Below are 13972 nucleotides of genomic sequence, written 5' to 3'. Positions count from 1 at the left end.
CCAATATGATTAACTCTTCCTGATTCATTTGACATTTCCTTGCCAGTCTGCCTAGGGGAGCGTGAATAGCAGAAGCTGTCTTAACCATAATATCATCCTTGAGCCTACAGATAATCAACCAAGATTCAGTTGGTCACGTTGTATATGGGTCCCTCACTGGACCCTTGAGCCTGATCCCATTTACCCCTCACTAGGTCCCCAATCCCCTCCTTGGTCAAAAGCCCTAGACGTATCTTGAAGTCAGGTATCCATAATCTTCTCAGGATTCCCTTGTCGTCCCAGCTACAGCCACTACAGTACCACATTCTGGCACTGCTGGGACTACTCAGCTGCCAGCCAGTAGGGTCGGCTGGCAGCTCTCGAGAGCAGGGCTTCCTCTGCCTGAGGGGCACAAGTCCTACTTTCAACTTGCTAAGACTGCCCCCAGCATAGTATCACTGTGGGGCAGTCCTCTGTAAAGTCGTCAAGCAACTGACTGACTTCTCTAAAATTCACCCCCTAGAATCCTTTAGGGCACAGAAGGAGACTGTTCAGCCCATCGCGTCTATGTAATTGAGTCAAACCCACTCCCCTGCCGATTCCCCGTGGCCCTGCAAATACTTTTCCTCAAATACCCATCAAATTTCCATTTGAAATCATTGATTCTTTCCATTTCTACTCCTCCTGCCAGCAGAAAGCTCCAGGTCATTACTACTTGCTGCATGAAAATGTTCTTCCACATTTTCCCTCTGCATTTCCTGCTGAGATCTTCAATCTGTGTCTGCTAGTCCTTGTACCATTGGCTGATGGGAGCAGTTTTTCCTTGTCTACCATACCCCTGCCTGCCATAATCTTGTGTACCTCCAGCAAAGCTCCCCTGAAACTCCCTTATCCCAAGAGAATAACCCAGATTTTCCAACCTCAGTTGTAACTAAAATTGCTCCGTCCCTTGACCTATTCTGGTAAATCCCCTCTGAAACCTCTCAAAGACAAGTATGGTGACCAGAACTGGATGTAATACACTCGTTGGGCTTAACTGGAGCTTTATGAAGATTCAGAAAACATCCCTGCTTTTGTACTCAATGCCTCTAATTATGAAACCCAAGATCCATAATGTGATTTGCTATCCTCTCTCTCGATATGTTCTGCGTTCAAAGATTGAAGTAAATGCACCCCCAGGTCCCTCTGTTCCTGCCCAGTGTGACGCAGTTAGTCAATATTGCTTCTCTCTATTCTTTCTGTCAAAATGTATCACATCACAATTCTCTGTATTAAATTCCATCTGCCACTTGTCTGCCCATTCTGCTGGCTCAGTCGCGTCCTGTTGCATCATCCTCAGTTTTGTCACTCCTCCAAGTTTGATATTATCAGCAAATTTTGAAATTTTACTATATTCCAAGATTCAAATCACTTACACATAACAAAAAGCGCAGTGGTTTTAGCACTGAAACGCCACTGTTCACTGTTCTCCAGTATGAAAAATAACCATTTGTCTTGAATCACGGTTTTCTGTCCTTAAGCTGTTTATTTTTATCCAATTGGACACTGACCCTCCTATTTGATGAGCCTTAATTTTGTTAACCTTTTCGTATCTCATCAAACACGTTCTTAAAATCCATGCAGACATCAACCACCCCAATGCCTTCAGCAACGCAGCGACCATCTCTGTTACTTCAAAAAATTAAATTAGATTAGTCAAACACGATCTGACTTTTATAAATCAGTGCCAACTCTCCATAATTAATTTAAACGTCTCTAAGTGCCTGTTGATTTTTTTCCCCGATCATTATTTCTAAAACATTACCCTCTCCTGATGATAAACTAAATGGCCTGCAGTTGGTAGAATGTACCTTATACCCTTTCTTGAATATGAGTGTGACAATTGTCAATTGTTTTTCAAACCGAAGATCTGTGACCAATGGTGTGCCTCGAAGATCGGTGCTGGGTCCACTGTTATTTTTCATTTGTATTAATGACTTGGATGAGAATATAGGAGGCATTGTTAGTAATTTTGCAGGTGATACCAAGATTGGTGTCATAGTGGACAGTGAAGATAATTATCTAGGATTGTAATGGGATCCTGATCAGTTGGCCCAGTGGGTAGATGAATGGCAGGTGGAGTTTAATTTAGATAAATGCGAGGTGATGCAATTTGGTAGATCAAATCAGGGCAGGACTTACTCAGTTAATGATAGAGCATGGGAAGAGTTACAGAACAAAGAGATCTAGGGGTACAGGTTCCTAGCTCCTTGAAAGTGGAGTCACAGATGAACAGAGTGGTGAAGACGGCATTCGGCATGTTTGGTTTCATTAGTCAGAATATTGAATACAGGAGATGGAATGTCTTGTTGAAGTTGTACAAGACATTGGTAAGGCCTCATTTGGAATACTGTGTACATTTCTGGTCACCCTATTATAGAAAGGATATTATTAAACTAGAAAGAGTACAGAAAAGATTTACTCAGATGCTTGATGGCTTGAGTTATTAGGAGAGCTTTTATTGGCTGGGACTTTTTTCTCTGGAACGTGGGAGACTAAAGGGTGATTTTATAGAAGTCTATAAAATAATGAGGGGCACAAATAAGGTAGATAGTCAATATCTTTTTCCATCAGCAGGGAAGTCTAAAACTAAGGGCATAGATTTAAGGTGAGAGGGGAGAGATACAAAAGGCGCAGAGGGGCAATTTTCTCACAGAGAGTGGTGAGTGGCTGGAACGAGCTGCCAGAAGTAGTAGTAGAGGCAGGTACAATTTTGTCTTCTAAAAAGCATTTTGACAGTTACATTGATAAGACGGGGATAGAGGGATATGGGCCAAATGCGGGCAATTGGGACTAGCTTAGTGATCAAAACAAAAGGCGGCATGGAGAAGTTGGGCTGAAGGGCCTGATTCCATGCTGCAAACCTCTATGACTCCATGACTCCCCAATTCACTGGCGTCTCCCCCCACCCTCTCAATTTCTAGGGAAGATTGGAAAATTATGGCAAGCCCTTCCGCTACCTTCACCCTCACTTCTCTTTGCATTAGTCACTTTCAAAATGTAGCTGAGCAGAAAGGTGGAGCTTGAACTTCTCACATGCAAGTTATTTAGCTTGTTCAGTGAACACAAGAACATCATTAGGGTTGTAACCCATTTGACAAAATTCCTAAATTGACAAAAAAAACACTTTAATGAGACTATTAACAGTACGTTCATTGATTCAGTAAAACCAGCATTTTCTTTTGATTTATCTCTCGTGTGAAATTGTACCCATCCCAATTAACTGATCAGATATAAAGCATTAAGATGATATCAGTCCAAAAGGGTGGCAGTATGATCAAAAGCAAAATGATTTCATTCAGTTTGTCTCCCTATTGCACCAAGAAGGATAAAATCAGAATTTTAATATGTCAACTGAATCTACTTGATTCTCTTAAGGATCCTTTTTCTTTTATTTACCAGTTTATTTATTAGTGTCACAAGTAGGCTAATATTAACAATGAAGTTATTGTGAAAATCCCCTAGTCACCACACTCCAGCACCTGTTCAGGTACACTGAGGGAGAATTTAGCATGGCCAATGCACCTAACCAGCATATCTGTCAGACTGCGGAAGGAAACTGGAGCACCTGGAGGAAACCCATGCAGACATGAGGAGAATGTGCAGACTCTGCACAGACCATGACCCAAGTCGGCAGTTGAATCCGGGTGCCTGGGGCAGTGAGGCAGCAGTTCTAACTACTGTGTCACCATGCTGCCCAGTGGCACAGTTTTCTTTTCCTCCTCTAAAGGTGTTGTATGTTAAAGGGTAGTCCACCACTGGTACTTTGTTAGGTGACTAATGTTCATGTGTGGGATTGGACAGGCTACACATTTGACGTGGATACATTGGCCAAGTTATCTCCTGCCTTCACATGAGTTCCATACATGTCAGCAGGGAAGGAGGGTTAGTACATTCATAAAGCTTTCACAAATATAAAACAGTGGGATTAGACTGTGAATCAATCGTGGTAAATATATAGAAGACATTTATAAGGCTGGACTTCATTGAGTAAAATTGTGCTTGAGTTTTTTGAGGATATAGTAAGCAGGGCAGATCAATGTACTGTACTTGGATTTCCAAAAGGCATTCAGTAAGGTGTCCCATAAAAAGTTATTACAAAGGAGTTATGGTTTGGGACTGATAAATTAGCATGGATAGAGGACTGGCTAACTATCAGAGTCAGGATAAATTGGTCATTTTCAGGATGGCAAACTGTAACTAGCAGAGCTCCACAGGGAGTTCAGGGGTTCAACTATGTACGGTCTATGTGATTGGCTTGGATAAGGAATCTGACTGTATTGTAGTCAGGTTTGTTGATGATAAGAAGAGAGGTCAGAAAGCACGTGACAAAGAATCTGCAACAGAATATATATCAGTTAATTGAATGGGTAAAAATCTGGCAGATGAAGTATAATGTGGGCTGTCCACCTTGGCAGGAAGAATAGCGAAGTCAAATATTATTTAAATTGAAAGTATTGGAGTTCTATGAGGATGTGTCTAGGGCGGTGGATAGAGGAGAGCCAGTGGATGTGGTCTTTCTTGATTTTCAGAAGGTACAAGGTACCTCACAAGAGGTTATTGCAGAAGGTAAGGAGGCACGGAGTTGGGGGGTAGGGTGTTAGCCTGGATAGAGGATTGGTTGTCAAATAGGAGGCAGAGAGTGGGGGTTAATGGGTGCTATTCGGATTGGCGGTTGGTGACTAGCGGAGTGCCCCAGGAGTTGGTGCTGGGGCCTCAGCTATTTACCATTTATATAGATGATCTGGAGGAGGGAACCGAGTGTATGGTGTCGAAATTTGCTGATGACACCAAGATTGGTGGAACGGCAAATTGCGCAGAGGGTGTGGAGAGTCTGCAGAAGGATCTAGATAGGCTGGGCGAATGGGCCAGGAACTGGCAAATGGAATTTAATGTTGGCAAGTGTGAGGTGGTCCACTTTGGTAGGAATAATGGTAGGAAGGACTATTACTTACGTGGCGAAAAACTGCAGCAGGCGACAGTGCAGAGGGACCTCGGGGTCCTTGTGCATGAGTCGCAAAAACCCAGCCTGCAGGTGCAGCAGGTGGTCAGGAAGGCTAATGGGATGCTGGCCTTCATAGCGAGGGGGATTGAATATAAAAGTAGGGAGGTCTTGCTGCAGCTGTATAGGGCATTGGTGAGGCCGCAGCTGGAGTACTGTGTGCAGTTTTGGTCGCCGCACTTACGCAAGGATATTTTGGCCTTGGAGGGAGTGCAGAGGAGGTTTACTAGGCTGATACCGGAGTTGAGGGGGTTGAGCTATGAGGAGAGGCTGAATAAACTAGGCTTGTACTCGTTAGAGTTTAGAAGAATGAGGGGAGATCTCATTGAGACATATAAGATGATGAATGGGATGGATAGGATAGAGGTGGAGAGACTCTTCCCGCTCAGAAAGGACAGTAGGACTAGGGGGCACAGCCTCAAGATAAAGGGGGGGCGGTTTAGAACAGAGTTGAGGAGGAACTTCTTCACTCAAAGGGTGGTGAATCTCTGGAATTCTCTGCCCGTTGAGGTGATGGAGGCTGCCTCGCTAAATATTTTTAAGACGCGGGTTGATGGGTTTTTGATAAGCAAGGGGATTAAGGGTTATGGGGAGAGGGCGGGAATGTGGAACTGAGCCACGACAGATCAGCCATGATCTTATTGAATGGCGGGGCAGGCTCGAAGGGCTAGATGGCCTACTCCTGCTCCTATTTCTTATGTTCTTATGTTCTTATTATGGAATGCTACAGTACTGAAGGGCCCGGGTGTCCCTGTAAGTGAATCACAAAAAATTAGCATGCAGATACAGCATGTAATTAGAAACTGGGATGTTGGCCTTTATTGCAATGGGGGTGGAACATAAACATAGGAAAGCCTTGCTACAACTATACAGCGGATTGGTGAGACAATACCTGGAGTACTGTGTACAGTTTTGGTCACCTGACACAAGGAAGGATAAACTTGCACTGGAAGTAGTTCAGAGAAGGTTCATTTGGCTGATTCCTGAGATGAGGAGTTTATCGTGTGTGAAAAGGTTGAGCAGGTTGGACCTATACTCATTGGTGTTTCGAAGAATGAGAGATGACCTTATTTAAGCAGATGCGATTCTGGGGGCTTCACAGGTTAGATGCTGAGAGGATGTTTCCAACTGTGGGGGAACAGGAACTAGGGGGAATGGTTTAAACATAAAGAGTCTCCCATTTCCAACAGACATAAGGAGAAATTTCTTCTGAATGTCGATGGTGTTTGGAATTCTCTTCCCCAGTGAGCAGAGGAGGCTGAATCATTGAACAGGCCTAAGGTTGAGTTTGACAGATTTTTGATTGGCAAATGCATCAACAGTTATGGGGTATAGGTGGGAAAGTGGGGTTGAGGCCACAATCTGATCAACCACGACCTGATTAAATGATGGTACAGGTCTGAGGGGCTGAATGGCCTCCTCCTGTTCATAATTCTCCTGCCCTTGTATGGTAAACTACTGTTACCTTTTGTAACATCTATTGTTAGAACAATGCTACTGCCTTTCTAGGACACCGAGCAGTGGCTTTTAACAACTATTAGTAAAGTTTACAGAACAGATTTAATAAGATCACATATTTCAAAATAAGACTGACCATCTTTGCTCACTTATGATCTAAGGTTGTTATGTATTATCTTGGGTCATCAAATGGTATAGGAATTTCCAGATCTTTCACTTATTCATACAGTATGTAGGACATCTGACATAAATAGGTTAGAACTCAGACATGGGAGGTAAGTGAATGGAATGGATTTTTTGGTGGGGAGTCAAGTACTCAAATACTATACTGTGGGATGGGCTGATATTATGCATGCCTACCCCTATATACAGGAGAGTAATGGTGGCGTTGGTCAGAACAATGGGAAGACTGGTGTGCTCTGGATGAGTGATGTCACATCTTTGGCTGAAAGGACACCACAAAGTCACGGACTTAGCTATGGGGTCACATAATTTATTCCACCGTGTTGGCTAACTTCTAACAATGTACCATCTGACCTTGGTTGATCTTCATCACTTCATCACATCTTCATATGTGATACAATACAATCCAAGTAGTCAAACACATTTGGTTATCAATATGACATCTCTCCTTTCCCATCTTGAAAGCATGTCATCATTATTTTGATTGTGTTCACTTTTCTTCTTCCATAGAATTCATAGATTCTTGATAAGTCCAGCAACTACAGACGAGTCAGTTTAACTTTGGTGGTGGGAAAACTTCTAGAAGCTATAATTCAGGACAGAATTAGTAGTTACTTGGGCAAATATGAGTTAATTAAGGAAAGCTAGTACGGCTTTCTTAAAGGGAAATTGTATTTAACTGTTTTGCTGGAGTTTTTCAAAGAGGTAACAGCTTCAGGGACCTGAGTTCAATTCCCGGCTTGGGTCACTGTCTGTGTGGAGTTTGTACATTCTCCCCATGTCTGCGTGGTTTCCTCCAGGTGCTCCGGTTTCCTCCCACAGCCTAAAGATGTGTGGGTTAGGTGCATTGGCCATGCTAAATTGCCCGTTAGTGTCCTGGGATGTGTAGGTTAGAGGGATTAGCGGGGTAAATGTGTAGGGTTACGGAAGTAAGGCTGAAGTGAGATTCTTGTTGTTGCAGACTCAATGGGCTGAATGGCCTCCTTTTGCACTGTAGGGTTTATATGATTTTATCAAATATAGGCAGTAGTATTCAGAAAGAAGATTCCTATGTCTGAGTACTCAAAGATGGCTCATTTTTTTTACAGGTAAATGTTGAAGACACTATTGAAATGTTACCAAAATCAAGACGCGCACTTACGATCCAGGAGATTGCTGCACTTGCAAGATCATCTTTGCATGGTTTGTGTGCATTAGTAATAATCCCAATCTTTGGAATTATATGATCTAAAAATTGAATTCTGTAAAGCCTGAACAATCAAACACATACCTTTATGAGATGTACTGTATGCACAAATGATTGTGTGCAAAATGTTCTGAGTAATTATAATAGTGCTGAGAAAGTTGGTGTGGCTACACAGCATGGGAACAAACACTTATGTTGGAAAAAAAATCAGAAAATTTGAATGCATCTTCTTTCAGCCCACCTCCTCGATCCAACTAATCCACTGGAGTCTCACAGAATTGAATCCATATCCAATACTGCATCTTCGGGAAATCTGGACAGATCTTTCTGAAATTTGGCCTAATAGAGATACCTGATATTCTACCAGACTCTCCGAGTAGATGTGTTTGCACTGCTTAACCATGAGATAATTGGACATAAATCCACCAATAAATTACTATAACATTCAGGTGAATTACCAACTGTGACGTTGCCTTGGAAATGAATAGAATAGAAATAAAATGGATAGAATAGAAATTTTAAAAAATACAGCAATGTATTTTTAGATGACACTTCAGCATGGGCAAATTAAAGTGAGCCTTGCCGGCCCTATCAGGCCCTGACCTGCCAGATTGACGGCGTAATGCACATCCTCGGACTTTTTTTTGTCAGAGTGACTCAAAATCTGTCAGAAAACTTGGCTGTGCATCTGGAGAGATACATACTGGTTTTCAGTCAGAATCTGACACTGACAAATTCTGGGAAAATTCCACCCATTGTTTTGTTTGTTGACCTATTCAAAAGAATCCTGCTTTCCACATGTCACTTCTTCTCAAAACAATTGCCTTTTTTCTTCAGGTTTCTCACAGGTTGTAAAAGACCACGTCACTAAACCCACAGCCATGGCTCAGGGTCGAGTTGCTCACCTCATAGAGTGGAAAGGCTGGTGTAAGCCTATGGAGTCCCCAATGACTCTCGAGATTGATTTCAATTCTTACTCAGACTTAAGTGAAGGAGAACAGGAGGCGAGATTTGCAGCAGGTAACTTAACTTCTAAGCCCGGCTGTGAAATATACGGATCATTTAATGGGCTGCCAGACTCACACAAAATCAGCTTGATGCTTTGTGGTAAAAGCGACATATAGCTGAGAATGTCATGTGTTTGATGAGTATTGTGAATGACAATTTTGCTGCCAGCCTGTGCCAAGTACTGGTTCCAAAGTACAGGTGGAAAGATAAATAGGGAGACAAAGTGACATGTCTGGTGTGAGGATCTTAAAATAGCGGGAAGTGGTAGGATAAATTTGTTGGATTATTAGAATTGGTTCAGTTATTTTAATGTCACTGTAGACATGTACTTTTTAAGTGCAGTTAATGCTCTTTAATTAATTGTCCTATTAAACTTATCCGTCTTTCTGAAGACGCCTGCAGATCCTTTCTGAAATGACTTGAACAGCCAGGTGGGATCTCAATTTAACATTCAATCCAAAAGCAGACCTTTTAACAATGCAGTAATTCCTCAGTATGGCACTGAATTGTCAGTGTAGATTTGGGTGCTGCTGGGAAGTAACCATAGTTTCTGCACCTGTGCTGCTCAACCCAAGTCTCACTTTCATTTGGAAAGTTGGTACGAACATGTGATGAAACAATCCTCAAAAATGCCTTTGTCCTCCTGGCTAATCCTGGTGTATTAGATGGTTTTACTGCAGGAGTTTGAAGTGCAAAATTCTTTAATATTTTCAAGCCATAGTGATGTGTGGTTAAACCAATTATGCACTCTTCAGATTTGAGGCTTGGGGCCATACCAGGGAGAATAACTAGATTGGAAAAGAGTGTAAATGTTTTACTAGACACAACGGTATCAGTTATGGAGGTGCAGGTAACCCTCTGCTGGATCTCGTCTGAGACTTTTTTGCTGCAGTGAAAATTGTTTCTGTGGGTAGCGTGACCAACAGTCCCAGATTTTCCAGGATTGTTCTAGGAATTACATCAGGAAGGGGGGCCTGCTAATTGTTATCCCCTTGACCTTACTGCTGAGCCCTACCCTGTGACACCCTCCACACACTGCCATCACTCCACACTAGCCCAGGATTCAGGGTGATCCTTGGCCTCAGGTAAGTGTCGTAACGGTAGCGGCCACTTCCTCCCTGGTGGAGCTACATTTCAGTAGGGTTTTTGGCCTCGAATACAGTACACCAAATTGAAGGAGGTGCAAGTGAAATGCTGCTTAATCTGAAAGCTGTATTTGGGCTGTTGAACAGTGAAGAGGTTAGGAGGTAAAGGGGCAGGTATTGCACCTTCTGCGTTTGAATGGGTAGGCACCATGGGAAGGGGATGAAGGGTTCTCATGTCCATGTTATCTTTGTCAATAACTCTGATCTATCATTGACTTTCCATCCTGCACCCCCCCCCCAGCTATATAATTCATCACATTTCTATTCCTCGTAGAAGGGTCAAATGGAATTGTTTTTCTGTACCCATAAATGCTGCCAGACTTGTTGAGTTTATTCAGGCTTAGGTGTGTTGGCTGAATTGTTTGTGAAGCTTGATGACTCTATCTAATGTAAAAATTATTTCGGTCAGTGAGAGTTTCTGGGGTTATCTTTGGAACCAAATTCCAGCAGATATCAGAACTTTTATGAGGGAAGAAAAACTGTACAAATGTTTTTTTCCAGCATTCAGAAACAGTTTCAGGGCACAGAATCTCATTCTGAATTTTACACTGCTAAGGCAAAATATATGAAACAAATTTTTAAAATCCTTGAGTCCGAAATGATTACCACCCTAAGGGCAACTATCGAACCAGCGTATTCCATTTCAGAATAAACTACTTTTTGTGCGATGTAACGTGCTGCCACTTGTTTTATTGTGCCATCAAAAACGGATAGAATTCCATTACTCAAAGAAAATAAAACAGAAAATGATGGAAAACTCAGCAAGTCTGGCAGCATCTGAGGAGAGAGAAACAAAATTAATGTTTTGAATCCTATAACTCTCCTGCAGAGAATTCTGGTCCTTGCTATGCAGTAAGTATGCTGGCTTGGTTAAAGGGTTACTTAAAGGCAGTCTACAAGTTAACATTAATTTTTCTTAGTAACTCAACGTGGTGCTGTCAATTCAGAAATCAAGTTTATAGGAAAGACTTGTGTTAAATCATTATTAAACAGCGAAGGTGAGGGACTGTGCTGAGGAATTATTTTTTCCTTACAGTGACTGAATATCATGTACGTAATACCTTCAGCAATATAAATGCATTCAAATAATTCAGAACAAATGCAGAGTTGCAGTGCTTTACATACTGAGGATTAAATTTGCCAGATTTAGTACCACTTTCTGTTCTAGTGCTTGGTGCCATGGGTGATATCCTCACTGCCAATCATATTTATGCTACGTTTTCACCATTCAGGAAATTGGTGATGTGTATGTTTCAGTTACGTTGGAAAGTAATTACAGCAGCTCACAAATTCTGATATAGATTTGATGAGGAACAAGTCTGCTTGGTATTCCAAACCATCCATTTAGACAAATGTTGGGCCCACTATTCAAAATAATAATATGCTGTAATGACTAAATTTTAAAATCACAGAGTATAGGTCTTAAACTATGGCAAATGAGTGATACAATAGAACTTTTCACATACAGGCCAACTTATTAAACCCAAGAGTAGACAAATAACTTTAAAAACTGACCCAGCTTCCAACAAACTCAAAAAAGAACAAAGAAAATTGCAGCCCAGGAACAGGCCCTTCGGCCCTCCAAGCCTGCACTGACCATGCTGCCCGACTTAACTAAAACCCCCTACCCTTCCAGAGACCTTATCCCTCTATTCCCATCCTATTCATGTACTTGTCAAGACGCTCCTTAAAAGTCACTACTGTATCTGCTTCTACTACCTCCCCCGGCAACAAGTTCCAGGCACCCGCTACTCTGTGTAAAAAATCTGCCTCGTACATGTCCTTTAAACTTTGCCCCTCGCATCTTAAAGCTGTTCCCCCTAGTAATTGACTCTTCCACCCTGGGAAAAAGCTTCCAGCTATCCACTCTGTCCACACCCCTCATAATCTTGTAGACTTCTATCAGGTCTCCTCACAACCTCCATTGTTCCAATAAGAACAAACCAGATTTTTCCAACTTCTCCTCATAGCTAATGCCCTCCATACAAGGAAACGTCCTGATAAATCTTCTTTGTACCCCCTCCAAAGTCTCCACATCCTTTTGGTAGTGTGGTAACCAGAATTGAACACTACATTTCCAAGTGCGGCCTAACTAAGGTTCTACTAAACTAAAAACAAAAATAATGTACTCCTGGAATTTGCAGATATAACCTCAATGTCAAATTCACTTCAATATTCTACAAATAAAAATGTACTTGATTGTATCACATAAATGGATATAATTGAGTGGAGATACTTGCCTTTTGACACAACTGTGATGCTATTTCCATCTGTAGCAATTAATGCAAAGTTTCAGTTGGTGAGCTAAGTCTTAGTAACTCCAGGTTACAGCAAGTTTCTGACGTCACATTACCATTGAGATACTATCTATTTCAATTGGTCTCCTCTATGTCCAGGATATATTGAGGAATGAGTTGGAGTTTAGTGATGAATATTGTATAGTTTTGCAGGTTTAGACTCTCTGATTAGGTAGCACGCACAAATATTTTTGCTCTAATATAGAAATAGAAAGTGCTACAAAAGCCTAACCTATGTCTGGCAGCATCTGTGGAAAGAGAAAGAAAGTTAACATTTCGAGTCAAATGACCTTTCTTTGGAACAGATGTGGAAATGTGATGGGTTTTATTGCGCTGAAAGGGAAGAGGGGGGAGGTGGAACAATAGGAAGGTCTGCGATGGAATGAAGGATGGGAGAGATTACATAACAAAGATGTGGTGGAACAAAAGGCAAGTCGAGTAACAAAACTAAACATTGATCCAGAATAGGTGAATACGACAGAATACACATTAGCTCTGCCTGAAACCAAAAACATGAAAGCAAGATACAGACAGGCACTTGGCCAATAAAGAATCTAAAAGGGGGGCAGAGCTCATGCTCTGAAGTTCTTGATCTCAATGTTGAGTCCAGAAGGCTAATTAGAAAATGAGGTGATGTTCCTCAAGCTAGTGTTGAGCTTCACTGGAACATTGCAGCAGCCTAAGGACAGAAACGTGTGTGCAAGAGCAAGGTGGTGAATTAAATGGCAAGCAGCTGGAAGGTCAGGATCGTATTAATGGACTAAGTGCCAGTAGCAGAAATGGCAGAGGATGATCTTCTGAATGTGGAGGCTGGTAGCGTGGAGAGTGAAGACCAGGAGAACTCCATCTTGGTTCTGTGAGGAAGGAGAAAGCATGAGAGCAGAAATGCAGGAAATAGGTCAGACATGGTTGAGGGGGGACCCTGTTAACCACAACGGAGGAACGGGAATGGGAGCAGGTAAGTTATTGGTTAAGGAAAAGTGAAGTCATGTTGGAAGTACTAGTGAGAAAGGTAACATCATCAGAACAGATAAGCTGGAAATGGAGAAATTGGGAGAGTAGAATAGGGTCCTCATGGGAGGCAGGGTGTGCGGAAGTGTAGCCGGGATAGCTGAGAGAGTTGCTGGTCTTAGAATGAATTTTAGTAGCCTAACCCCAGAAACAGAGACAGAGAAATTGAGGAAGGGAATTATTGGACATTGGCCATGTGAAGGTGAGAGAAATTGAGAGCAAAATTGATGAATTTTTCCAGTTCCAGGCAAGAGTGGGAAGTGGTACCAATATAGCCATTGAAAAAAGAGTTGAGGGGGAGAGGACCTGAGTAGGACTGGAATAAGGAATCTTTCCCAAAACCCCACAGGCATATTGAGGAACAATTTGTGCAGCCATAGCTGTTGTTGCTCTATATCGACTTATTAATCTCTGTTTACACAATGATTTCAAATAAAGAATTTGCATTTCAGGTGTGGCAGAACAATTTGAAATTGCAGAGGCTAAGCTTAAAGCATGGTCATCTGTTGATGGTGATGATTCCAATGATGATTCCTACGATGAAGATTTTGTACCAAGTAGTGACAGCACACTGCAAGCTGGTAATGATGACCCTTTCCAAAAACTTTTGTCTTGATATCATTGTAGTGTTTAGCACTATTATACATCTATACAAAAACATGGT

General features: G+C 41.9%; 1 protein-coding gene across 4 annotated transcripts in view; it reads left to right on the top strand.

Moving 5' to 3' along the window:
- fam131ab (family with sequence similarity 131 member Ab) overlaps positions 1-13972 on the top strand; it is a 51837-nt gene that overhangs the window by 33442 nt on the left and 4423 nt on the right. For all 4 annotated transcript variants that reach the window (XM_080186466.1, XM_080186464.1, XM_080186465.1 and 1 more), the window contains 3 exons: positions 7750-7843; positions 8685-8867; positions 13761-13889. In XM_080186466.1, the coding sequence (XP_080042592.1) occupies positions 7774-7843; positions 8685-8867; positions 13761-13889 (382 nt within the window). In that variant the 5' untranslated portion in view covers positions 7750-7773. The remainder of the gene's footprint in view (positions 1-7749; positions 7844-8684; positions 8868-13760; positions 13890-13972) is intronic.

This window comes from Carcharhinus amblyrhynchos, chromosome 3 (assembly GCF_965287045.1).
Source record: "Carcharhinus amblyrhynchos chromosome 3, sCarAmb.v2.hapA, whole genome shotgun sequence".
NCBI classification, from domain to species: domain Eukaryota; kingdom Metazoa; phylum Chordata; class Chondrichthyes; order Carcharhiniformes; family Carcharhinidae; genus Carcharhinus; species Carcharhinus amblyrhynchos.
The sequence above is the reverse complement of the archived record's forward strand: the minus strand, read 5'-3'. Positions and strand labels throughout refer to the sequence as shown.